The following is a 25,185-nucleotide window of genomic DNA, read 5'->3' as shown; positions in this document are numbered from 1 at the left end:
ACGTGTCTACGTGGGGGCCTGTCCTTGAGTGAAGGGGCTACAGAGTGGTCCCCCTTTCCCAGGGACTGCGGCATCTTCTCATCCCTTGCTCCTCCTTGCTCTTCGTGTCTGGAGACTCTGCTGCACTCTCATTATTCATTCTCTTAAATCTAGGTTCATGCTACGAGTTACAAAAATACTCAAAAGGTAAAAGAAGCTTCTTTTTCTCTCTTTCTGCTTCCATATCCCTTCTCTGAGGCAATAGAGTCAGAACAGCCTCATTCAAATAGGCAAAGGGCTGTCAGGGGAAAAAGAAGCTCTGGTGGGGAAAACACTGTTAATATTTCAACACAGTACCCACCAGACACATAGGCACAGGGGAAAAAGTACTGGGGGAAATGAAACAGAATGTTAACAGAGATGCTGTGCTTCCGAGAGGTGAAAACATGAATGAGTTTTCTAATTCAGATATTTTTCACAATTTTGCTAAGTTTGGTGAATGTGTTACTTATATCATCACATACACAAACTACCTAAACCAGTTCACTTGTTTGTATTCTATGTAAATCAAATTTATCGCATGAGAAAATCCCACGAACCCAAGCATAATTAAGAAACACAATGAATATTTTAAAACTGATGTACAGAGTACAAAATATAAAGCATAAAGGCAGGCTCATTCACTGGCTCAGTAGCTTGGGTTGGTTTCTAGAATGACAAACAGTCACTTTTGTTATGACGTTAAGTTTATTATGCTGATTTGGGGGTCTTGGACCAACTAAGCATGAGGGAGTAACCAAGTGAACCAAAGGCTTCATGATGTACTTATTTCTAAAAGAAGTTTTGCACCATCAGGCAGTCGGGTTTTCCAAAGCTAACCATATTGATGGTTAGAGGATGTCTTAGATCTGGTAGGTTTTTAAAAACAAAGCCAGAGACAGGAATTCTTGCTCAAGTGCTGGGGATGGGAAAACTATATGAGAAGGCAGTGACAGATTTCCATGGGATTTCCCAGGCAAGAATATTGGAGTGGGTTGCCATTTCCTTTTCCAGGGGATCTTTTCGACCCAGGGATCCAACCCACATCTCCTGCATTGCAGGTGGATTCTTTACTCCTGAGTCAACAGGGAGGTCCATCTAACGCTTAGAATCGTTAAGTATTGTGAAAACAGGGACTTTATCTTTCCTGCTTCCCAGGCTGAGATTACATATTTAATTTAATTAATTTAACGTCATAAATATTTATTGAACGAGTAATTGATCTGTATTTCATCATCTCTCAGTAGAGGCCTCTAGCATAGTAACAAACCGCACAAGCTCTGAGGTCAGACGTCTGAGTTAGAATCCGAATTCGCAGCCTCAGTTTTTACCTTGGAAGTGCCGTGAAGAGTCAGTGAGTTAATGACGGATGTAAAAGCACTTAGTACAATACTTGGCGGGTGGGCAATTCTCCTTAAGGGCCTCCGTGGGGAAAATGCCTTTCCCAGGAAAGCTCGGAGCCATCCCTCGCGAGGTGTCCGGGGGACGCGGGTGTGAGTGCGATGGGAAGGGCAGGGGAAGGAGGGGAACAGCCGCTGAGGTTGCGCCCCGGCCCCGAGCGCCCAGCTGGCCCAGCCTGGGGCGGAGTCTCCTCCGGGCGGGCGGGCCGGGCGGTTCCCCGGAGGCACCGAGGGACCGGGCCAGCCGTGCGGCCGCCGTCTGCGCGGGCTATGGCGAGCGCGGCCCGGGGGTCCGGCCCGTGGCCCCCGCTCCTGCTTCAGCTCGCGGCGCTCCTCGGGACGCTCAGGCCCCAGGTGAGAAGCGGGCGGCCGCGGAGCCTCCAAGCTCGGGTCGGGGGCTCAGGCGTCCAGGGGTGCGGCGGGGCCACAGGGGGCGCCTCGCCCTCCCCCGGGTCCGGGTGGCCCCAAGTCAGCCCCTGCCGGAGGAAACCTCCTCGTCTGGGGGAGTTGCCAGTTGCCCCACGAGCTGCAGAGGAGACCCAGCACCCCGTCCCTTCTGCGGCATGGGGGTGTGGGTCCAGGAAACAGCCCGAGGGAGGGGGCCCTCGCTTTCCTGACGGGCCTCTTAAAACTTCTGGAACCCGGCTTCCTTGGAACTTTAAAGGTCCCCTGTGGAGACGTGCGCCCACAAACCCATTTTTACAGACAAGTTTAGGCGGATCGCAGCGCTCCCCCTTACCAGTGACTGGACCCCGAATTTACAACTTCTGGGAGAAGTAAGCTGGACCTATGGGAATCTGGTTCGACCGTGCCCAGAGCGGAAAAGTCCAGAAATGCAGTGAGAGGGAAAAGCCAGGACTACAATCCCCGAGTCTAACCTATAACCCCCAGAACAGTTACTGGGCTTCCAGAGGCAACTGTTCCCAAGTGGCTCAGCCGGTAAGGAATCTGCCTGCAACCGGGGAGACCCAGGTTTGAACCCTGGGTCAGGAAGATCCCCTGGAGAAGGGAATGGCAGCCCACTCTGGTCTTTTTGCTGGGAGAATTCCATGGATAAAGGATCCTGGCAGGCATGGGGTCGCAAAGAATCAGACACCACTGAGCGACTCACACACACACACACACACACACAGGCAACTACAGTTCATGGAGTAGCAAAGAGTCAGACCACTGAGCGACTCTCTCACACACACACACACACACACACAGGCAACTACAGTTCATGGAGTAGCAAAGAGTCAGACACCACTGAGCGACTCACACACACACACACACACACACACACACACACAGAGGCAACTGCTCCTTCCACCCCAGGGCCACTTCCAGCTTGGAACCCACCCCACGGCTGCCATCTAGGAATGTGAGCATAGTGTGGCCAGATTGGGTGTTTCCAGGGGAAAAAAATGAGAAAAAAAGCTAGAAACGACAAAAATTAGAAATCTTGACTTTTTGAGTCAAATCTTGACTTTTTCACTTTTTAAGTGAAATATTTCCAGTTGTTAGAAACTGGTAGCTAACTGTAGACAAAATTTTAAACCCACTGATGGTCAAACAAAACTCGACTGTGGACTCAGTCTGCAGCTTCTTGCCCAGGACAGTCTCCCTCCTGCCATGTCGCAGATCACAAAACAGGGTGGGAAAAGAGGCTCAGAGGCAGCTTCCTGACTCGACTCCAAAACCATTGGCTTGTCCCCAAACCTGAGGGTCTGGGGCAGGATGTGGCCTTTGCAGAGGTGCGGCGGGGCCACCCGGATGTTAGAGTTCCTGCTGGGAGCTCAGCTCCACCCTGTTTGCTCAAGGAAGGGCTGGAGCAGGTGAGTTAGCCCAGCGGGGGCCAGACGCTAGGGCAGCGCCAGCCTCCCTGCCGTGGCCACCCCCAGCCTTGGTCCAGGGGGCCCCCTGGAGGCTGGCACCAAAAGTAGCTGGGCCGGTTTGGGGCGGGGGCGCAGGGGGGTGGGGGGTGGAGGGGGGTGGGACGGGCGGGCAGAATGGGTCATCCCCAGAGAGGCAGACAGGGACGCAAAGGAGAAAGGTACCAGGGGCTGGAACCAGAGAGACGGTGGTTCAAGTCCCAGTCCTGCCGTTTATCTGTGTGGCTTTTGGCTAATTACCTAACCTTTCTGAGCCTTAGTCTCCTTCACCTACACAGTGGTAATAATAATAGAACCGCTTCTGGACTTCTGTGGTGGTCCAGTGCTGACGACTCTGTGCTCCCAATGCAGGGGCCCGGGGTTCGATCCCTGATCAGAGAACTAGATCCTGCGTGCCAAACCAAGAGCCCTCAAGTGAAAATGAACGTGTTAGTCCCTCATGTCCAACTCTTTGCGACCCCATGGACTATAATCCTCCAGGCTCCTCTGTCTGTGGAATTCTCCAGGCAAGAATACTAGAGTGGGTTGCCATTTCCTCCTCCAGGAGATCCTCCTGACCCAGGGATTGAGTCTGGGTCTCCTGCATTGTAGGCAGATTCTCTTCTGTCTGAGCCACCAGGGAAGTGCTCATGCTGCGACTAAAATCCAGCTCAGCCAAATAAAATTTTTAATAAAAGCATCAGTCTCTTAGGGAGGCTGTAAGAGTCACTGATGTCCTTTTGTAAAGGAGCCAGGCCCCCAACTCCCACTGTCACCCCTCTCTAGGGTCTTGGAGATCAGGGGGTGGAACCAAGAACTTTCCTAATCATCCAACCTTCTTTCTGTTTCCCTCTGGGGGACAGCGAGTCCCTGCCTGGAACAAAGGCTAGGGTGGTCCCAGGCCTCTCAGAGGAGGTGGCTTTGTTTCCACTGCAGGTTCAGAGCTTCACTCCAGAGAACCTCCTGTTTGTGTCCACCCTGGATGGAAGTCTCCACGCACTGAGCAAGCAGACAGGAGACTTGAAGTGGACGCTGAAAGATGGTAAAGAAGGGCTGTCACTCCTCTCTCCTTGGACCTCGAGCTTGGGGAGGTCACCTCAGGATAAGAACATGGGGTCTAGAATCCAATATGCAGGTGTCTTCAGGCAGCGTTACCACTTACCCAGACTGTGTGGCCTTGGAAAAGTCACTTCGCATCTCTGAGCCTCAATGTCCTCACCTGTAAAATGGGGCCAAGGGTGACGACCCTACCTACAGGAGAGGTACTGCATTATGCTCATGACAAAATGCTTGCCTGGTGTCTGGCACACGGTAAGCACCAATGTGAGGTATGCCTTTCAACGGAGAGTCTGGAGGGGATGCTCACGGCCGTGTCCTTGTCCCTGCAGATCCCATCATCCAGGGGCCAATGTACGTCACAGAGTAAGTGGACTGGGCTCTCTCAAGGCACAGACAGCTGGGAGATGGGGAAGCAGGGTTGCCTGGAGGGGCAGGTGGGCTGGAAGGAAGGGAAGAGATTTGGGTCTGGAGCTCTGCGGTGCCTCCTGTGGGGGGTGGGTTCCTACTGGCAGGGGAGTTGGAGGGAAGGGGCCCTCTTGGAATCAGGCAGCGTGCACCAACCTTCCCCCATTCCTCTGCCCCACAGGACAGTCTTTCTCTCAGACCCAGCTGATGGCAGCCTGTACATCTTGGGGACCCAGAAACAACAAGGATTAATGGTGTGTTTCACACAGTGCTTGGATGGGCGAGGGTCAGGGCTTCTGTTAGCCAGGGCACGGAGGGGGCTGTCGGGCCAGAATCTGAGTGTCCTGCGGAGGATGAAGTCTGAGAGCCCTAGGGCAAGGCTGTTTGGGGGGCCTGGCAATGTTGGGGATGGGGGTGACTCTGGCTGTATCTGTAGAGCAGGCTGACTCTCCGGTCTCTGAGAGTGCCAGGAGCTTCTCCAGGGGCTCTGAGGGTTTTTAGGGGAAACCTATGTATTAGTTGTTGTTTAGTTGCTGTCATGTCCTACTCTTTGCAACACCATGGACTGCAGCCCACCAGGCTCCTCTGTCCTTGGGATTCTCCAGGCAAGAATACTGGAGTGGGTTGCCAAGCCCTCCTCCAGGGGATCCTCCCTACCCAGGGGTCGAACCTGCGTTTCCTACATTGGCCAGTGGATTGTTTACTGCTGGAGAACCCATGTATCAGTTACCTTTTGCTAATAACACATCACCCCAAAACTCAAACTTCAAATGCAGACAATTTATTTAACTCACAATTTCGTGGGATGACGACTTAGGCTGGACTCAGCTGGGTGGTCTTGCTCAAGCATCTGTGGTCAGCTGTCGGTCAGCTGGCTCTTTTTCTGAAAGCTGGTTGGTAGTTGGCTGGCTTTTGACAGGGGCCAGTGGGCCAGGGGTCTCTCATCTTTAAGCAGACAAGCCTGGACTTGTTTACATGGTATCAGCAAGGGAATCAGAAGCAGCAGGAGGGGGCAAGGCCAGGGCCTGAGCAGTTTTCAAGTTTTGCTTATTCTCTTATCCCTTGGTATCCACAGAGGACCAGTTCCAGGTCAAGCTCCCATCACCAAAATCAGAGGGTGCTCAAATCCTTTATGTAAAATGGCACAGTATTTGCATATAACCTAAAGGTATCCTCCCATATACTTTAAACCATCTTAGATTACTTATAAGACCTAATACAATGTAAATGTCATGTAAGTAGTTGCCAGGTGTGTAGCAAAGTCAAGTTTTGCTTTTTGGAACTTTCTGCAGCTTTTTTTTTCCCCCCAAAAAAATATTTTCAATCTGCAGTTGGTTGAATCTGTGGGTTCGGAACCCCTAGGTAGGGAGGCCGCCTGTAACACATTCGCTAATGTCTCACCAGCCAAAGCTGGTCATATGGCCAAGAGCAGAGGCCGGAAGTGTCAGAGCTCTGACTGTGCCATGGGAGGCCTGCCAGGACGGGCTTACTCTGTGATTAGGAAACTGAATTGATAAGAAATGTTGGTGTGCCCATGGTGTGTCCTACAGGCAGGCCCCAGCAAACAGACAGCACACTCCTACTGGAGAGCTGAGGATGTTTTATTAATGGGGTTACTTACAAAGATGGGCCTGTTGTTGTTTAGTCATGTCTGACTCTTTGCGACCCCATGGGCTGCAGCATGCCAGGCCTCTCTGTCCCTCACCATCTCTCCGAAACATCTCCCGAAGCTTGCCCAAATAATATTGGAGTGAGTTGCCATGCCCTTTTCCAAGAGATCTTCCCAACCCAGAGATAGAATCCAGGTCTCCCTCATAGCAGGTGGATTCTTTACCATCTGAGCCACCAGAGAAGTCCAAGAATCTCGAGTGGGTAGCCTACCCCTTCTCCAGGGGAATTTCCCGACCTAAAAATTGAACCAGCATCTCCTGCATTGCAAGCGGATTCTTCACCAGCTGAGCTACCCAGGGGGCCGAGGGTAGGAGACCAGAAGGCAGGGTGCCGAGTCCTATGGCCCGTACCGTGGGGTGCTATTTATCAGCTCTAAGCCAATGGGGGAAGCAGTTGTCACTACCTGGAGCTGGGAGGGGTTTGGGGAGAGGACCACGTGCCAGGAGGCCTTTGGGGGAGAGGCACAGCCAGCCCACGATGACTCTGGGAGAGGAGCCCAGGGAACCCTCTCCCTGTCCCTGCCCCTTCCCTGATCCCCGCCCCACTGGAAGCCAGAGCACAGGGCGCCCATTGATGGAATCCACACCGTATGTCTCCCGGGAGAGAGGCAGAGAGCAGACCGCCTGTTCATCCAGCTCCGGGTCCACCATCAGGTCTTATGGGGCAGGTGTGGCTGTCGGTGACATCACTCCCCATGCCTCTAGGATAAAGTCCAGTCGCCCCAACCAAGCACATCAGAGCCGGCTCACTCCTGCAGCCTCTTCACTCACCCACGGGCACCTAGATGCACACACACGTGCACACACTCACACTGATTGATTTCTTGAATATGCCAGCTCTGGGGCTTCACCCAGATTTTCCCCAAAGGGTTCCAGACTGCCTGGGTTCCTGCTCGCTGTAGTCACAGCACACACATCCTCGTGGATCCACAGGGCTTGCTCTCTTGCTCACACCGTGTGACCCATGTGGGTCCTCGGGGGCTCTGTCCACTATGGTCTCCTGCAGACCCAAGCTGTCAGATGCTCCGTCTCAACCCAAGCTTCTCCCACACCGAAGAGAGTGGAAAATGACATGGTTTCTTCTGCGCCCTCCCTTTGGCTAAAGTGGGTTTCATGGCTGTGCCCACTTTAAGCAGGAAAAGACGGGTAATCTCACCAGGAGCCCAGAAGGAGAACCAGACTATTTGTGAAACATGCTCCCCCTCCCCAAGCTGGTTCCTATTCATCCCCCCAAGCCCAATTTAAAATCCAAACTCCTTCCCAACCTGTGATCTTGCCTCCAGCTTGCCTCCACTTCCGTCTGCCCTTCTCCATCCCCACTCCCAGTGCACTGGCTGTTCCTCAAACTTGCCACTTGGGCTCGCAGGTAGGTGTCCCTGCCGGTGGTCTCAGCATTCTGTCCCTCTGCCCTCCACGTGCTCCTGAGCCTCACTACTCGCTTGGCTGGAGTTCTCACTCTCTAACCTCGCTATGTGAAACAGCATCTCTAGTCACCCTCTATCCTAGTTTTCTGAGTTTGTTTTAATAACAGTTACCACTCCCTGGTATTGTCGTTTATGTGTTTTTGTTTATTATCACACACACCAGAAATGTAACTCTGTACAGATAGGCACTTGGGCCCCAGCACCCAGCTAGTAATAGGTGAAATGACTGAATGAATGAATGAACTACTGAACGTCTTCCTCCAGTCCTTCCGTCCCTCACACCTGCATCAGGTCCCCTCAGCGTCCGTGCTCTCCCATCACAGCACTAACCTTACACGCCAACTATAGGTGTATTGCCTTCTTTTGTCGTCCGTCCTGACTCAGTCCATGTTTGTGCCTGGGGCACTGTCTTCTAAGAGCTCTGTATGTGGAGTGTGGGGATTTTTTTCACTTTGATATAATTTCAAACCTAAGGAAAACATGCAAGGATAGTACAGAGCAATTCTTTATTCCCTTTACCCAGCCACATCAATTTTTTTAACGTCTTATCACTTTCACTTTATTATTTTCTCTTAGTAGATAGATATAGACAGATAATATTACATGTGTGTATATATATATATATATATACACACACACACGTATATAAAGGGCTTCCCTGGTAGCTCATTTGGTAAAGAATCTGCCTGCAATGCAGATCCCGGTTTGATTTCTGGGTCAGGAAGACCAGCTGGAGAAAGGACAGGCTACCCACTCCTGTATTCTTGGGCTTCCCTTGTGGCTCAGCTAGTAAAGAATCCGCCTTCAATGTGGGAGACCTGGGTTCAATCCCTGGGTTGGGAAGATCCCCTGGAGAAGGGAAAGGCTACCCACTCCAGTATGCTGGCCTGGAGAAGTCCATGGACTATCCATGGGTTCGCAAAAGTCGGACATGACTGAGTGACTTTCACTTTCATATATATAAAATTCATATTATTCTATCTTAATAGATATAGACAGATAATACTATAGATATATAGTTTATAGATATAGATAGACACTATTACATGTGTATATATAAAATTTCTTTTTCTGAACTCTTTGAGAAAGAGTTGCAGACATTCTGCCTCTTTATTCCTAAAGCATCATTGTGTATTCCTAAACAAGGACTTTCTCCTACACAACCTGAGTGTAAATTATCAAAATCAGGAGATTTAACATTGATGCAATAGTGTCATCTAACCCACAGTCCATATTAATTTTTCATTTGTAAAAGACTTTACTTACTTAATCATTTGTTTTTGGTTGTGTGGCAAGTGGGGCTACTCTCTGGCTGCATCTCACAGGCTCCAGAGCACTCAGGCTCAGCTGTTACAGGGCACGGGCTTAGCTACTGTGGAGCATGTGGGATCTTCCCAGACCAGGGATCAAACTCATATCCTTTGCATTGGCAGGTGGATTCTTAACCACTGGACTGCCAGAGAAGTCCCGTATTAATTTTGTCAAGTGTCCCAATGGTGTGCTTTATAGTTTTCAGTCCAGAACTTGAACCAAGACCACCCCTTGCACCTGGTCCTCATGTCTCTTGAAAGTGAAAGTGTCAGTCGCTAAGTCGTGTCCGACTCTTTGCAGCCCCATGCACTGTAGCCCGCCAGCTCTTCTGTCCGTGGGATTTCCCAGGCAAGAATATTGAAGTGGGTTGCCATGCCCTTCTCTGGGGGATCTTCCTGACCCAGCGATCAAACCCAGGTCTCCTGCATTGCAGGCAGATTCTCTACCCTCTGAGCCATCAGGGAAGCCAGCCATGTCTCCTGGGTGTCACTTAATCTGGCACAGTTTTCCAGCATCTCTGAGGCTGTCATGGCCATTGAAATTTTCAAGTCTCAGCAAGTGTTTCTGAGGTTATTAGTTCAGGAGCGCATGATCAGGTGGCATCTTGGTGCTGGGGGTGGGATTTTCTGCAGCTCCTTCGGAGATCGTGTAGCAGAGTGGTTAAGTGTTTGGGTTCTGGAAGCTGACTCTGCTACCTACAGCTGTGTGACATTAGCCAAGTTACTCAGCCTCTCGGGAAATGGATATGATCATTGTTGTGCCCAGAAAATAGGTTACATGTGTTTCTCTGCTCCTCCCGCTCCCCAGAGGCTGCCCTTCACCATCCCTGAGCTGGTTCACGCCTCCCCGTGTCGCAGCTCTGATGGCGTCTTCTACACAGGTAAGCACCCCTCCAGTCCCGTTGGGCCAGCGGGGCACAGCGCGGACAGGCTGCATGCCCTCTCCGGCTCACCTAGAGAGCGGGCACCCTTCCCACCTCCACAGGCCGGAAGCAGGATGCCTGGTTTGTGGTGGACCCTGAGTCAGGGAAGACGCAGATGACGCTGACCACAGAGCGACCCTCTACCCCCCGCCTCTACATCGGCCGGACACGTGAGTCAGACCCCAGCTGCTCCCCAAGCTCTGGAAAGCCCCTGCTTTGGCTCTGCCCAGGCCTGGCAATTGCTCTCCATGCCGAGTTCAGGCCAGTCAATCACTCTGCCAGTCGACAAACATGTCACTGAGCACTGAACAAGGAGCCAGGGGCACGGCAGTAACGAAACAGACCTGGTTTCGGCTGCAGTGATGCTCACAGAGTCTGGCCTCCAGGCTGGGTGCTCAGGAAGCCCCTGCCTCCACAAAATGATGTCCCCCGGGTGGGGGTGGAGGAGTGTCACGTGGGCATTCCTGGCAACCCTGCTTCTGGGTGTCCCCAGAGTACACGGTCACCATGCACGACCCCAGGACCCCGGCCCTGCGCTGGAACACCACCTTCCGCCGCTACTCCGCACCCCCCGTGGATGGCTCGCCTGGTAAATGTGAGTGTCCCCCTGCCCTGGCCCCACTTTAGAGCAAGGTCCCCAACTCAAGGAACCCTGAGTGGCATCCACGACCAAGCCCCACCACATTCAGGCCCATCTGACCCCCTGGGGGACCCCACATACTGAACGATGCCCCCTTGATGGACTGCCTAAGTCACCCACTCAACACGCAGCCTGACCCTCCGGTACCCTGAGAAGCTCTTAGCATCTTGACTCCTTCACACATCCCATGAGCCCAGCCAGGTCACCCCGGGTGCTCCCCAGACCCCAAGTGACCCCAAGCAACCCCCGCACACCTGAGCAGTCCCCGTGTGTCCCAACTGACCCCCAGTGTTGAAGGATCCCTGAGAGATGACCCTGAGTGACCGTCCCCAGAGTCACCACCCCGCCTTGACACAATGACTGCCCTTCCGTGTGTGGGTATGCTTCCTAAAACTGTACAAATGATAGATTTTTAATTTTGGGTAATATAATATTACAAAGAAATTGCTTTTCTTCTGTTATTGTTCGGCTCAGTCATCTTCATGTATGCTTAATCCATAGTAGTCACTGGTGTTATTTCATTTCCTTCTGTTTTTTGGGGTTTTTTTTCTTCATTTCCCTTAGTATATCAATATCTTTGTTACTGGTTTCTAAGAACTCATTTATGACTAAGGGTGTCAAACATTTGTCATGCAGTGCAAATGAAACACGGTATTTTATTGTCATCAGTTTACTCTGGCATGCAGTATTTTGGTTGTGTATTAAAATATAATCATGTTGTGTTTAAAAAAGTAATAGTAACTGCCCTACCTGAATGCCTGAATGACCCCGAAGGTGCCCTAGGCCACTCTCAGACCGTGACTCCACCATTCCACCTGAGAACTCACACAGGCGACCCTGACACATCACAGCTGACACCCACAAGGCCCCTAACTGAGCCCCCTTCACATTAAATGACTCCCATGTTACCCACGTGTCCAGACCACCCTGACTGACCAACAGCCAGACCATGACTGACTCCCCCACATCCTAAGTGACAAGGACTGATTCACACACCGGAGTTCCTTTGGATGACTCCAGCTCACCCCTACATCTTACACAACTGTCCCGTTGAGCCTGATCAAAGCGACCCAGTGAACGTCCCATGTCCTGATAACCCTGCAGGTGATCTCTCCCAACCTCCACACACGTGAGGGGCCCTGCGGACAGCCTGCCCTCAAAGCAGCTTCCCCACCCCAAGATGCTCCAAAGTGCCTCAGGGCAGGACACCCTGACCACACCTCTGCAACCATCTTTCCCGGCAGACGTGAGCTACCTGGCATCCTGTGGGATGGGCCTGCTGCTGACCGTGGACCCAGGAAGCGGGGCGGTGCTGTGGACGCAGGACTTGGGCGTCCCCGTGGTGGGCATCTACGCATGGCACCAAGAGAACCTGCGCCAGCTACCCCACCTCACACTGGCTCGAGACACCCTGCACTTCCTCGCCCTCCGCTGGGGCCACATCCGGCTGCCAGCCTCAGGCCCCCGGGACACAGCCACCCACTTCTCCGCCTTAGACACCCAGCTGCTGTAAGTACCCATGTCTGCGGGCCGGGGAGGAGCTTCTGGAAGCCCAGGTGTAGCCCAGGTCCAATGGGCAGGTGTGATGTCCAACCATGATACAACAGTACAGCTGAACCAAGGATCACAATATTTCAAACAGTTTGGTAAATAAGCAGTGCTCTGCATGCCCACCATGTGCTCCCAGGACCCCTGGATGGCCTCACCGTTCAGCAACTGATAGGGTAAAATCTGGCCAGGGAAGGGCCTCCATATCTCCACCGCAGTGCTTCAGCTGGCATCTGTTCTGATTGGTAGGTACTATGTGTTTATTGGGGCTTTCCCGGTGGCTCAGTGGTAAAGAATTTGCCTGCAATGCAGGAGATGCGGGAGATGCGAGTTCCATCCCTGGGTTGGGAAGATCCCCTGGAGGAGGGCATAGCAACACACTCCAGTATTCTTGCCTGGAGATTCCCATGGACAGAGGGGTCTGGTGGGCTACAGTCTACAGCATTGCAAAGAGTTGAACACGCGTGAAGGGACTAAGCACAAAGGCACATGTGTTTATTGATTTTTAAAAACCTTAAAAATGACCCTTCCTTGTAACACTGAATACCTTAGTGTCCCCATCTTGGGGAGCCAGGAGACAGACTGGGAAAACCAGGGATTATCCATTCATTCAGTTGGTTCTCCAAATATTAATTGAGCACTTGCTACATAGCAATCACTTGCTAGACTCTGGGAGTACAGTAATATAGCCAGTGTTCCGACCTACAGAAATCTCAGAATCTAGTGCAAGAGACGGGTATGTAAAGAGGTAATCATGATATGGTATGACAAGGGATGAGATAAGAGGAGTATAGTGTATCATGGGAATGTATAAAAGGGCACCTAAATCAAGACTGGGGGCAGGAGCCAATCATAGAAAGTTTCCTAGAGGAAGGGACATACAAATTGAAACCAAAAGGGTGAAGAGAAAACAAGAGACAGATCATGGCAACCAGGAAACAGAGTCAGTTAGCAAAACAAGGCTGGGGCACAGCTCTGGAGCAGAGAATAAGGTCTGAGGCTGTTAAACAGGGATCTTATCAGATCATTTGAAGGGTTTAGGGTAATGTTAAGGAGAAGCCATTGGAATATTTTAGATAAAGAAGTGATTTGATCATATTTTCATTTCAGAAAGATAACTGGCTATAGTGTAAAGAGTGTCTTAGTCTTGTGGGGAGGAAGCAGGCACAGAACATTGCATTAGTTCAGGCAAAAGATGAAGACACTCTGGACTAGGACAGAAACACTGGAGATGGAAATAAGTGGAGGCTAACAGTCAAGGCTATGGTTTTTCCAGTGGTCATGTATGGATGTGAGAGTTGGATGGTGAAGAAAGCTGAATGCTGAAAAATTGATGATTTTGAACTGTGGTGTTGGAGAAGACTCTTGAGAGTCCCTTGGACTGCAAGGAGATCCAACCAGTCCATCCTAAAGGAGATCAGTCCTGGGTGTTCATTGGAAGGACTGATGCTAAAGCTGAAACTCCAGTACTTTGGCCACCTCATGCGAAGATTTGACTCATTGGAAAAGACCCTGATGCTGGGAGGGATTGGGGGCAGGAGGAGAAGGGGACGACAGAGGATGAGATGGCTGGATGGCATCACTGACTCGATGGACATGAGTTTGAGTAAACTCCGGGAGTTGGTGATGGACAGGGAGGCCTGGCGTGCTGCAATTCGTGGGGTCACAAAGAGTCAGACACAACTGAGCGACTGAACTGAACTGAACTGAACTGAACAGACATAAGAGGAAAAGACAGTATTTGGTGATTAGAAAGTTTGATGATTGTGAGCAAAGAGTCACCAATTGTCCTCAGGTTTTAGAAGCACATGAGTGCTGTTGTTTTCAAAGGTAGGGCACACTGGAGGAGGAATTAGGGGAGGAGGAATAGAAGGAAAAAGAGGGGAAGAGGAAGAGAAGCAGGTAAGGAATGAGGTGATGAGTTCATATTTAGAAAACTGAGCTCCTGGAAGAGGTCTGGGCTAGAAATAGATTTAGAAGCAATGACTATAGAATTTGTATCATTAGCTTTTGCTATATAACCAATCACTCCCAAAATTTAGGATTTCAGAATGAACAGTCCTTATTTTTCAAGATTCTGTGGGTCAGCTGAGTGGTCTTCTGGTCTGGGCAGCCAGCCGGTGGCTTGGCTGAGCCTGGACAATCTAGAAGACTTCACTCACCTATCTCATAGTTAGTGGACTATTTGGCCTATGGGGTATCAATAAGGTCTCTCATACCCCCACACAGTAACCTGGTTTTCCTCTTGTGGTAGCCTCGGGGTTCCAAAGAACCCCATGAGAAGGCAAGCCCCAATGCACAAACATTTCTCAAGCCTCTGATTGTCTCATGTGGTATCATCTCATTGGCCAATGCAAGTCACGTGACCCAGGCCAGAGTAAGTGTGGGCGGGGACAATATAAGCACACCAGTACTATGGGACTGAACCCGCCCACCACCATCACTCATTCTCCCCTTTCCTCTCCCCCACTAGGATGACGCTGTATGTGGGAAAGGATGAAGCTGGCTTCTATGTCTCTAAGGCACTGGTTCACACCGGGGTGGCCCTAGTGGTGAGAAGGGGCCTCTGGGGGGCTGGAAAGAGGGGATGAAGCAGGAGAGAAGCCCCCCGCCACCGCTCATGACTCCCCATCTTCTGCCACAGCCTCGTGGACTGACGCTGGCCCCCACCGACGGCCCCACCACAGAGGAGGTGACACTGCAAGTCTCAGGAGAGCGAGAGGGCTCACCGAGCACTGCTGTGAGATACCCGTCAGGCAGCGTGGCCCTCCCCAGCCAGTGGCTTCTCATTGGTGAGACCCCTTCCACCCAGACTGGAGGGACCTGTGAACCCAGCTTCTGAGCTAGCAGGCTGAGGCCACCTCCAGCCCACTGACCCTGCCCCTGCCCCTTAGGACACCACGAGCCACCCCCGGTCCTGCACACCACCATGCTGAGAGTCCATCCCACCCCAGGGAGTGGGGCTTCTGGGACCAGACCCTCAGAAAGCATCCAGGCTCCAACTCTCTTCTTGGAGGTCAGTGCTTGATGGGCAGAGGGCCTGTGGGGAGATGCCACAGGCGTGGGCAGCCCTTGGACCTTTTCCTTAGGCTTCTAGGCATAACATTTGAGGTGGGTCAACTGACCTCACAATTTCTCAGAAGAAACACTTCTTTTGTTGTTATTGCCAGAAAAAGTGTTCCAAGTGTCAAAAAGGTACTGGCTATCTAAATTGTGAAACATGGGTCACGGTTTTCTTTATTCTTCAGTTTAGAGGTGGCAAAAGATTTATCAAGTGAGAAAATGAAAATGGAAAAGCTATAAAAGTATGCCCTCCTGGGAGAGGACTGGACAAGAGTCACTAATAGTTCAAGGTTAGAAGGAACAGACATGCTCTCTTCTCAAAATGACATAATTCTCAAATCTGCTTGCTCATCAGAATCACCTAGGAGCCCACTCCAACCTCACTGAATTCAGAATCTCTGGAGGTAGATATTTGTATTTTTTGGTGAAGTCCAAGAGTATCAGGTTTTTTAGTGACACCCCAGGTCTCCTGGGGCACCACGATTTCCGGGCACCACGGAGAGTGCCAGGCTTACCATCATGTAGCCCACTCACTCTCCACCCTTTCAAGCTAAGCCCAGCCCTGTACTACATGATGAAGAGGGGTTAGGGGTTCCATAGCAGGAGAGGCTGCTGAGAGTGAAAGCCCCTTGGTCCTCAGCTCCTGAGCCTGAGCCGGGAGGAAACTCCGAACCTGGAGCTACATCCTGAAAAGAAAACCTCAGAGCTCTATCCAGGCCTGGGACCCCAAGACTTGCTGGCAGCCAGTCTCACTGCTCTCTTCCTAGGAGGATGGATTCTCTTCCTAATGAGGCAGGTAAGCCCATCACCTCTGACCTCAGGTACATCTTACAGTCTTCCCAGAGGGACTCTGCTCCTCTCCAAGACCACTTAGCGAGTTTCTCCCTCACCCAGGTCCAGTTCTGTCCCCTGCCTTCCTCTTAGCAGCTCCCAGGGCCCTCGATACTGTGCTCTTTATGCCAATGCTCCAGGGACTGGCCATCTCAGGCACAGCCTCTGGGCCCATCATGGGGCAGGGCTGGCCAGCGAGAGCCGAGCCCTCATAGGTCCCCATGTTTCAGCAGCAGCAGCAGTTGGCAGAGAAGCAGCAGCACCAGGCCCCCCTGGCACCTGCAGGCCCTTCTCACATCTCTCAGGATGCTCAGCCCCAGCCCTCCAACACCACCCTTCAGAGCCAGAAGAGGCTTCAGAGTCCCCCAGAGCAAGGCCAGCCACTGGAAGACCCTGAAGGTGAGCTCACGTGAACAAGAAAGGACAGCATCAGGGACAGAAAAGAGAGAAGCAGGTTTAGCTCTAAAATCAGATTATTGGAAGGCCCTATAGTGGGACTGCTGTTGTTCAGTTGCCAAGTTGTGTCGACTCTTTTGTGACCCCTTGGATTGTAGCCCACCAGGCTCCTCTGTCCATGGGATTCCCCAGGCAACAATGCCAGAGTGGGTTGCCCATTTCCTTCTCCAGGGGGTCTTTCCGACCAGGGATCCAACCCACGTCTCCTGCCTTGGCAGGTGGATTCTTTACCACGAAGCCACCAGGGAAGCCAATCCTAAATGAGTTAATAGGAGATAACTTTGAATAGTGCCTGCTGTGTAGTTGAGCCCTCTAGAAATGTTTGCCATCATTTTTACTGTTGTCATTATGTTCAGGGACCCTGGATACAGATAGAACTGGTATAGATCTAAGTCCACTAACTGTTAATTTTGATAAATTGCTTGACTCCTCTGAGCTTCAGTTTTCTCATCTGTCAAGTGGGAATGATAACACCTACTCCATTACATCACCTCATATGACAGGTTTACCATCACCACGATTATTAAATCTTGCCAAGCTGATGTTATTAATATGTGTTAAAATAATGTCATATTTTGTAATAATAATAATAGTAAATTACCTAGGTACCCTTTGGTTCCTTTTCTCTTTAGGGCTTTTTATTTTTTAAACATTTTCCCTCTCTTCTCTCAATTTCATCCTATAAAGAAGCCCTTTCAAGCTTCCTCTGGAATCTGTGGGATGCCCCAGGGGAACTTCGTGTGCTTTTATTGGTCAGTTCAGGCTACTTTCCTGCTTCTTTGGCACTGCTCAAGCTGCTGCCTTCTACCTTGGAGCTACTCTGCTGCATCGCTAACTCAGCCTGAAGTCCGCCCCACATTTGGTGGGATGCTCCCATGCTGCTTCCAAAGTTGCCCCTGTGTTCGCCACCCCTCCCCCACCCAGTGCTGAGAGGAAAGCAGCTTCCTTCCTGGGGGGCAGCTCCTGTAGAAAGCCCCCCACGGCAGAGTTGCCTGAGCCCTGAAGGTTGCAGTTCCGGTCACCTTACTGGCTCTGGGTGGTTCCACATAACACTCACCCCATTGCACCCTGAAACACTCCTCCTTGGACCTTCTGACTCAAGCCGAGTCTTTCCCCAGAGGACCCAGACTCCACATCGTTCCAGTTGGTTCTTGTCAAAAAACCTTGCTGTCCCTCCCCCCATCATCCCGAAGTTGTCCCTCACCACCACGGTCTACTAGACCCAGTTACTGACGGGATGGAATTCCTTCCCCCAGACATCATCTCAGTCCCCTCGTGGGTCTGTAGATACCACTAACCCACAGAGGAAGAGAAAACAGGATGTTGAATTCCAACCCTGGTTCATCCAGGCCCCCCTGTTACATTAAATACCTAAAGTTCTTTACTCACTGTGAGAAAACAATCAAAGTAATATCAGTGCTTCAGGACAAGAATCCAAGGAAATAAAATACCCAGCTGGAGCGTGGTCGTTTTGTGACAAAACTCAGTGGTAACAATCTCTATATAGTATTGAGTTCCCTCTGCACTTTAAAAGAAACCTTTCTATTTCTTTACTTTCTTTAAAGTTTTAGTAAGCTTTCCTTTGGTTTTTTCATAACTTCTAGGAAAGCATGGAAAAGACTGGTAATTATTAAGTGCCGTGATGAATGCTGTGATGGGGATGGGAGGATTCAGGGAGCTGTAGGAACATAGAGGAGGGTCATGGAGCTCCAATGTGGGGACATGTGAAGTGTCCTCAAAGTGAAGTCTAGGCTGTGATCCCAAAGAGAAGAAGGAATTACCCAGGCGAACAGGGCGGAGTGGAGCAGGAGCCTTCCAGGTGGCCCCAAGAGCACAGGTGAAGGTTCAGAGATGCGAGAAAGCCGGGTGCACATCCTGAAAGCTGAAAGGAGGGTTGCGCACTCATGCTCACAGGGGGGTCAGGTGAATAAAGCAAAGAAGCGAAGCAGTCACATAGGAGAGAGAATAGGGAGTGGTGGGGCCTGTGGCAAACCGGAGGACGGGTGCTCGGGCTGAGCCTGCCTTGCTTGCTGCTGCAATCTGGACCCAGAGCTTGACCCAGGAATTACCTGTTGAGTTAGTGACTGACACTGGCCACCAGAGATTCCTAAACAGCGCTCTCAACTCAATAAATGTATGCAGAGTGAATATGTGCTGAGCAGGTGTGAGGGACAGACGGAGTTAATGGCTGGGACTTGCCCATCCAATATGCAGCAATTTGGAGTCCAGTGTATTGAAATCTTTCATTCAGGGAGAGTCAAATAAACACATGTGGCAGATGGCAGGAAAGCTTCGAAAACCACTCTCCAAAAAAGCCCTCTACACCTGTGGCAGCCCCTAACGTGTTCTCAGGACCTCTATGTCAGGAACTCTGACTTTGGAATCCTTGGTCCTCCTCTTGGTGCAGGGAAAGGAATGTTCCTCAGGACCTTTTCATGGTTCACAAAATCTGCAGTGGAATTCTGCCCCACTCTCATGTAACCTCTACAAACGCATCTACATGTGCTTGGCAGAGTGTCCTCTAAGACTACTAGCCACATGGTACATTCAGCAGCAAGTGGGCACAATCAAGCCTGAACCAGCTAAAACTGAGAGCTAACATTTATATAGCACTTACTGTACACTGGGTCCTGTTGTAAATATTGTGCATGTATGAACTCATATTCATGAGGTGGATAATACTATCATTATGCTGATTTTATGGAAGAGGAAATTGAAGGCAGAAAGGTTCATGACACTCCCACCCCAGACTCACAAAGCCAGTAAGTAGCAGCTCGGGAACTCAAAAGCAGGTCAACTTTGGGATGGTATCTCTGTTTGAATTTTGGCAATGCCCATGAAGTAGGTAACCGGCTTGAATGGTTTCCCAACCCGTGTAAAAGAAGCAACACAGTGCATCACATATTCCTGGGGATCTCAGAGGCGATTCTGACCATACATCACTTCCCCACCATATGATGACTTTTAATTCCTTTAGAACTCCTCCTGTGTTTGTTGCTTGTCTGTTATCATCATATAGAAGGCTGAGCAAATGATGGTGAATATGTGTGTGCAGGCCGAGCCTCCTGATTCATTATTTCTGCATTCAAGAACTTCATGGCCGGAAGTCTGGCTTCCCTCCCAACACTGAGGGTCCTCCTGAATCTAGAGTTAGTTCTGAATCTAACCCAGAAAGCACGTAGTGAGTGTTCACCTCACGTGGAGGGCATCCAGGCAGGGGAGGCAGACATGCAAAAAGACAGGAAACCAGAACCAAGCGAGTGGTACAGAGTGGTACAAAAGAGGAGCCGGAAGAGCTCAGGGACCCTCAGCTGGAGCCAGCTGAGCAGGGTTTGTTCAAACAGGCTTTCCGACAACACTGCCCCTGCTTTCTGAGCTGCCGGAGAGACAGGCCCAGCTTACTGGTGTGTGATGTGCTTCCAGCAAGCCTCAGGACCACACTCCTGAGAGTCCAGGGTATACACATTTCACTTACTGCTTGCATTTCATCAGCAGAGAGTGTTTAAGCAAATAACCTAGAGCAGTGCTGAGCTTAATACTTAATACTTTGCTCACAGATCCCTGATGCTGATTTTCTTTGCTTTTCCTAGAGCCGATTAGAGAGACTAAAGCTGGCAGCTCTTCCTAGGGAGAGTGTTCTCAGGGCCACGGAAGGGCACACAGCTCTAGGGGCACCAGATACACTTAGCTGTGTGCATGGGGCCCCCTGGAGCTGAGCAGGAGCCTGCCCCATGCCTGGGTCATTGTGAGGGGTCTCTCCCAGGTGACCCAAAAGGAAGAGCAGTAACTGCCCAATTCCTCCACTCACCTGAGCCAATCCCATCCACCCCTTTAAAAAAAAAATTATTTTTGGCTGTGCTGGGTCTTCATTGCTTCTGAGGCCTTCCTCTAGTTGCTGCAAGCAGGGGGCTACCTCTCTAGTTGCAGTGCACAGGCTTTTCATTGCTGTGGCTTCTCTTCTTGCAGAGCACAAGCTCTAGGTGTATGGGCTCCATAGTTGCAGAGCGTGAGCTTACTTGTCCTGGGGCATGTGGAATCTTCCCAAACTAGGGATCAAACCCACCTCCCCTGCACTAGGCAGGCGGAATCTTAACCGCTGGACCACCAGGAAAATCCAACCCCACCCTTCGTAACAGGAAGCCAAGGCCTTCTGGGGGCTCCCTGCTGCCCTGGAACTAATTCTAGACAGTTCAGCATCCACATGCCCACCGCTCCCCGCCCCCCTCGATCCCCGCCCAGGACAGTCTTTTCTGCCACAGCCTTCACCTTCATCATGCTTCTGGCTGCCAAAATTCACTTTCCTATTTGAATCTAATACCTCAGTCGAAAGGGTTTATATATTAGTAACTGATGGAGGTGGGGAAAGGAAAGAAACCTGGGCAGAAAATGCCAGAAGAGGGAAAATGATGAAAGAGGACAGCAGAATAGACCTCGTCCCCACCCTTTTTTCCATTAATCCTCACAGTAATATTATGCAGGATCCTTGACATAGTCCCACTTTACAGATGAGAAAACCGGGGCACCGCGGTTAGGTCACTTGCCTGGAGTAAGCAGTAGCCTGAGGCAATGGGCCCTGTCTGGCACCCGGCGGGGCATGGAAGCGGGAGGCCGGAGAAAGACCGAGGTTGGGGGGGTGGGTCTGGACTGGGCGGGGTGGCGGCTGTGGGCAGAGTCCCCCTGAGACCCCCGCTCCTCTCCCCCAGCCGAGCAGCTCACCGTGGTGGGGAAGATCTCCTTCAACCCCAAGGATGTCCTGGGCCGCGGGGCCAGTGGGACTTTTGTCTTCCGGTGAGTGGCAGCCAGGAGCTGGGCTGAGGTGGCCACTGTCCCTTGGAGAGCCCCACTCTAAAGAACCCCAAGGCGGGCGTGGATCCTAAGGATTCCCTTTCCGTCTGCCCTCTGGATCTCCACCCAGGGGACAGTTTGAGGGGCGGGCGGTGGCGGTCAAGCGGCTCCTCCGTGAGTGCTTCAGCCTGGTCCGGCGGGAGGTGCAGCTGCTGCAGGAGTCGGATAGGCACCCCAACGTGCTCCGCTACTTCTGCACCGAGCGGGGACCCCAGTTCCACTACATCGCCCTGGAGCTCTGCCGGGCCTCGCTGCGGGAGGTGAGGCCTGCGCTCCGGGGTGGGAGCGGGGCCGGGGGTCCGGGGCTGCGGGCTGACGCTCTGCCCCTCACTGCTCCCCAGTACGTGGAACACCCGGAGCCGGACGGCTGGGGCCTGGAGCCCGGGACGGCGCTGCAGCAGCTGATGGCGGGCCTGGCTCACCTGCATTCCTTGCACATAGGTACCGTCGCCTCCCGGCCTCCCTCCGAGCCCCTGCCTGCCCCCCTCAGCCCTCAGCTCTCAGCTCTGCTCTGCTCTCACAGTGCACCGCGACCTGAAGCCGGGCAACGTCCTCATTGCGGGGCCCGACAGCCAGGGCCTGGGCAGAGTGGTCCTCTCAGACTTCGGCCTCTGCAAGAAGCTGCCCGCCGGCCGCTGCAGCTTCAGCCTCCGCTCGGGCATCCCGGGCACAGAAGGCTGGATGGCGCCCGAGCTCCTGCAGGTCCCGCCTCCGGACAGCCCTGTGAGTCCTGCCGCCCCAGGCTGCAGGCAGGCCTCCCCGCCCAGGGTCTCTGCTGCCTGGGCTCTGGATCACCCGCTCTGTGGCCTTCAGTGACTCCTCCTGGCCTGTTTCTTCGTCTGTAAAGTGGGGATAACGCCTCCCTTTTTCCCCTAGGGCAATGGTTCTCAACCAGGGGAGACTTTTGCCATCACTGGGCAATGTCTGGAGACATTGTGGATCGTCCCACTTGGCGGGGAAAGGGAAGTTGCTGCTGCCACCTGGGGGCAGAGGCCAGGGATGCTTGTGAGACACCCAATGCGCAGGACGGTCCTACAGGACCGAGAATTATCTGGTCCAAAATGTCAAGTCCTGAGGTTAAGAAGCACTGAGCTAGAAAATGGTTTTCATCTCTACTGTGCTGTAGTCACTGAGGAGCTTGAAGAAATTCAGGTGCCCAGGCCCTATACCCAGTAACTGACCCCCAGTGACTTTACTGTGAAGCCAGAGTGGAGAGCCACCCAGATTGGAGGGTTTGGGGGAGCATCAGATGAGCTAATGGTTTTCCCAGGTGGCGCTAGTGGGAAAGAACCTGCCTGCCAATGCTGGAGACTTAAGAGATGCAGGTTCAATCCCTGGGTCGGGAAGAACCCCCTGGAGGAAGAACTGGTAATTCACTCCAGTAGTCTTGCCTGGAGAATCCCACAGACAGAGGAACCTGACAGGCATTGCAAAGAGTTGGACACGACTGAAGTGATTTAGCCCACACACACACACACACGAGCTAATGTAACTGTCATAGAGCAGTTTCTGACCTCCGGAGGCACTTGGAGACCCAGGATCATAGATTTTTGAGTCAGTGTTCAGAGGGAAGTCGTAGGCATGGATGAGAGTAACACACAAAGAGACCAGAGTCACCCCCACTCCTGAAGTTGAGAGCTAGAAGTGGCAATGTGGAGGCCGAAGAACCAGGGCGCTCATGTTAGGAGCCTGTGTGGGTTTTAAATTTTTAAATTTGCAGCCACCATTTTAACTTCTGGGTTAAAGTCTAGATTTCTGGATTCTTTCACAAAATCAAAAGCTCTGCCACCCTAGAAAGTCCCCTGTAGGCAACCAGCTGCAGCTGAGTTGCCAGTGGCCACCTATGGACAGGGCTGGTACCAGATCACAGTCCCCAATGCTGCCTTATTGCCTCACGCCCAGCCAGTTTCACTCGAATGTGTCAGCATCACCCACCAGACCTGGAGGAATAACGCATGGAGAACCTAAACTAGAGGCTCAGTGGGGGCAAAGACTCTGGATGAAAACCACGCATCCCTTTCACCAGTGCAGAGGGGAGGGAATGTAGGGTCATGAAGATGCCTCTTGGGAAGCATCCTTGAGTTCTAGCCTGAACCAAATCCCGGGCTGCCGCCCCAGCCCCAGGCAGGGTGCAGCCAGGCAGACTTCCTGGAGCAGAGCCCTCCTCCTCATCTCTGTCCCTCTGGCCCTCAGACCAGCGCAGTGGACATCTTCTCTGCAGGCTGTGTGTTCTACTATGTACTTTCCGGTGGCAGCCACCCCTTTGGAGAGAGTCTTTATCGTCAGGCAAACATCCTTGCGGGGGCTCCCCGTCTGGCTCACCTGGAGGAAGAGGCCCACGGTGAGGGGGACCTGGGCTGGCAGAGGAGGGGGGTAAGCAAGGCAGAGGCTGGCGGGGCTTGAAACCACTCCTCCCTCTCGCCCCTGCAGACAAGGTCGTCGCCCGGAGCCTGGTGGAGGCCATGCTCAGCCCCCTGCCGCAGGCTCGCCCCGCCGCTCGCCAGGTGCTGGCCCACCCCTTCTTCTGGAGCAGAGCCAAGCAGCTCCAGTTCTTCCAGGTCAGTTGGAAATCTGGAGAGAGGCCGCAGGGAGTTTGGGTTCTGAGCAACAAGGGAAGCCAGATTGGCTGCAGGAAGGAGACTCATCTATGTGTTCCAGGCAGCCCAGCTCCTTGATCTAAACCAAGGCAGAGCCCAGACTCCCACACGCTGCCCTCGCGGCCCTGCACGGTCTCCTCAGCACCGCTTTCCAGGCCCAGCTGCCCCTGGTGTGAGGACATACACCATGCCTTTCAGCCCTAGTTGTCGCTCATGCTGTTCCCATGCCCAGACAGCGCATTCCATTTCTGTGACCTTGAGTCACTGAGCCTGTTTGCATGTCTGTAAAATGGGGAAAACAGCAGCTCTGTCACAGGTTGGATTAGCCCCTGCATAGCAGAGAAGCTCCACTCAACAGGAGGCAACAATCCTTTACCCTGAGCCAGGCAGCTCTGGCTGCTGCACGCCCCCAGCCGTTGGACCCTCCTGGCCTGTGGCCTCCAATCCCTGTCAGGAGGCTCAGAAGCTCTGTGGGTCCTAGGATGTCAGCGACTGGCTGGAGAAGGAGCCTGAGCAGGGGCCCCTGGTGACAGCGCTCGAGGCGGGAGGCTCCGAGGTGGTCCGGAGTGACTGGCACAAGCACATCTCAGTGCCGCTGCAGACAGGTAGAGGCCAGATTCGGGGGGCCCGGGAGGCCGAAGGGACGCCCCAGCAGGGACGGCTGTGCCAATGCCTTCCCTGCCCACAGATCTGAGAAGGTTCCGGTCGTACAAGGGGACATCGGTGCGAGACCTGCTCCGTGCTGTGAGGAACAAGGTGTGTTCCGGGGCTCGGGAGGGGCCTGGCCAGTGGGGAGGCCTGAGGCCTGGCCCGGCTGAGCCCCAGCTCTCTGCTCCGACCCCCCAGAAGCACCACTACAGGGAGCTCCCGGAGGAGGTCCGGCAGACGCTGGGCACTGTCCCGGACAGCTTCGTCCAGTATTTCACCAACCGCTTCCCGCGGCTGCTGCTACACACGCACGGCGCCATGAGGAGCTGTGCCTCCGAGAGCCTCTTCCTGCCTTACTATCCGCCGCCCACAGGGGTCGGGGGGCCGAGCCCGGGGGCAGCGGGGAGCTGAGCCTTCCCGGGTCGACAGACCAGCAGAGGCCAGGCCGCTGGGGCCACTGGAGCAAAGGCGTGCACGCCTCAGGGAACACAAGAA

The 25,185-nt window shown here is 52.6% G+C and overlaps 1 protein-coding gene across 3 annotated transcripts; it reads left to right on the top strand.

Moving 5' to 3' along the window:
* The first annotated feature begins 1,609 nt into the window (after window positions 1–1,609).
* On the top strand, window positions 1,610–25,101 carry ERN2 (endoplasmic reticulum to nucleus signaling 2). 3 transcript variants are annotated; one of them, XM_043914526.1, is made up of 23 exons: window positions 1,610–1,772; window positions 4,208–4,313; window positions 4,660–4,693; window positions 4,917–4,989; window positions 9,948–10,020; window positions 10,125–10,232; window positions 10,556–10,657; window positions 11,947–12,211; window positions 14,724–14,802; window positions 14,895–15,042; window positions 15,145–15,266; window positions 15,954–16,109; window positions 16,238–16,240; window positions 16,372–16,543; window positions 21,304–21,388; window positions 21,516–21,705; window positions 21,787–21,886; window positions 21,969–22,168; window positions 23,639–23,786; window positions 23,876–24,003; window positions 24,524–24,647; window positions 24,731–24,798; window positions 24,889–25,101. In XM_043914526.1, exons 1-23 carry the CDS (start codon window positions 1,689–1,691, stop codon window positions 25,099–25,101), a joined length of 2,781 nt encoding a protein of 926 aa, XP_043770461.1. In that variant the 5' UTR covers window positions 1,610–1,688. The 3 variants fall into 3 exon arrangements, with proteins under 3 accessions (XP_043770461.1, XP_043770463.1, XP_043770462.1); XM_043914528.1 differs by lacking the exon at window positions 16,238–16,240 and having other exon boundaries at window positions 16,375–16,543; XM_043914527.1 differs by lacking the exon at window positions 16,238–16,240.
* The last annotated feature ends 84 nt before the right edge of the window (window positions 25,102–25,185 follow it).

This window comes from Cervus elaphus, chromosome 10 (genome assembly GCF_910594005.1).
Source record: "Cervus elaphus chromosome 10, mCerEla1.1, whole genome shotgun sequence".
Taxonomy (NCBI): Eukaryota; Metazoa; Chordata; class Mammalia; order Artiodactyla; family Cervidae; genus Cervus; species Cervus elaphus.
The sequence above is the reverse complement of the archived record's forward strand: the minus strand, read 5'-3'. Positions and strand labels throughout refer to the sequence as shown.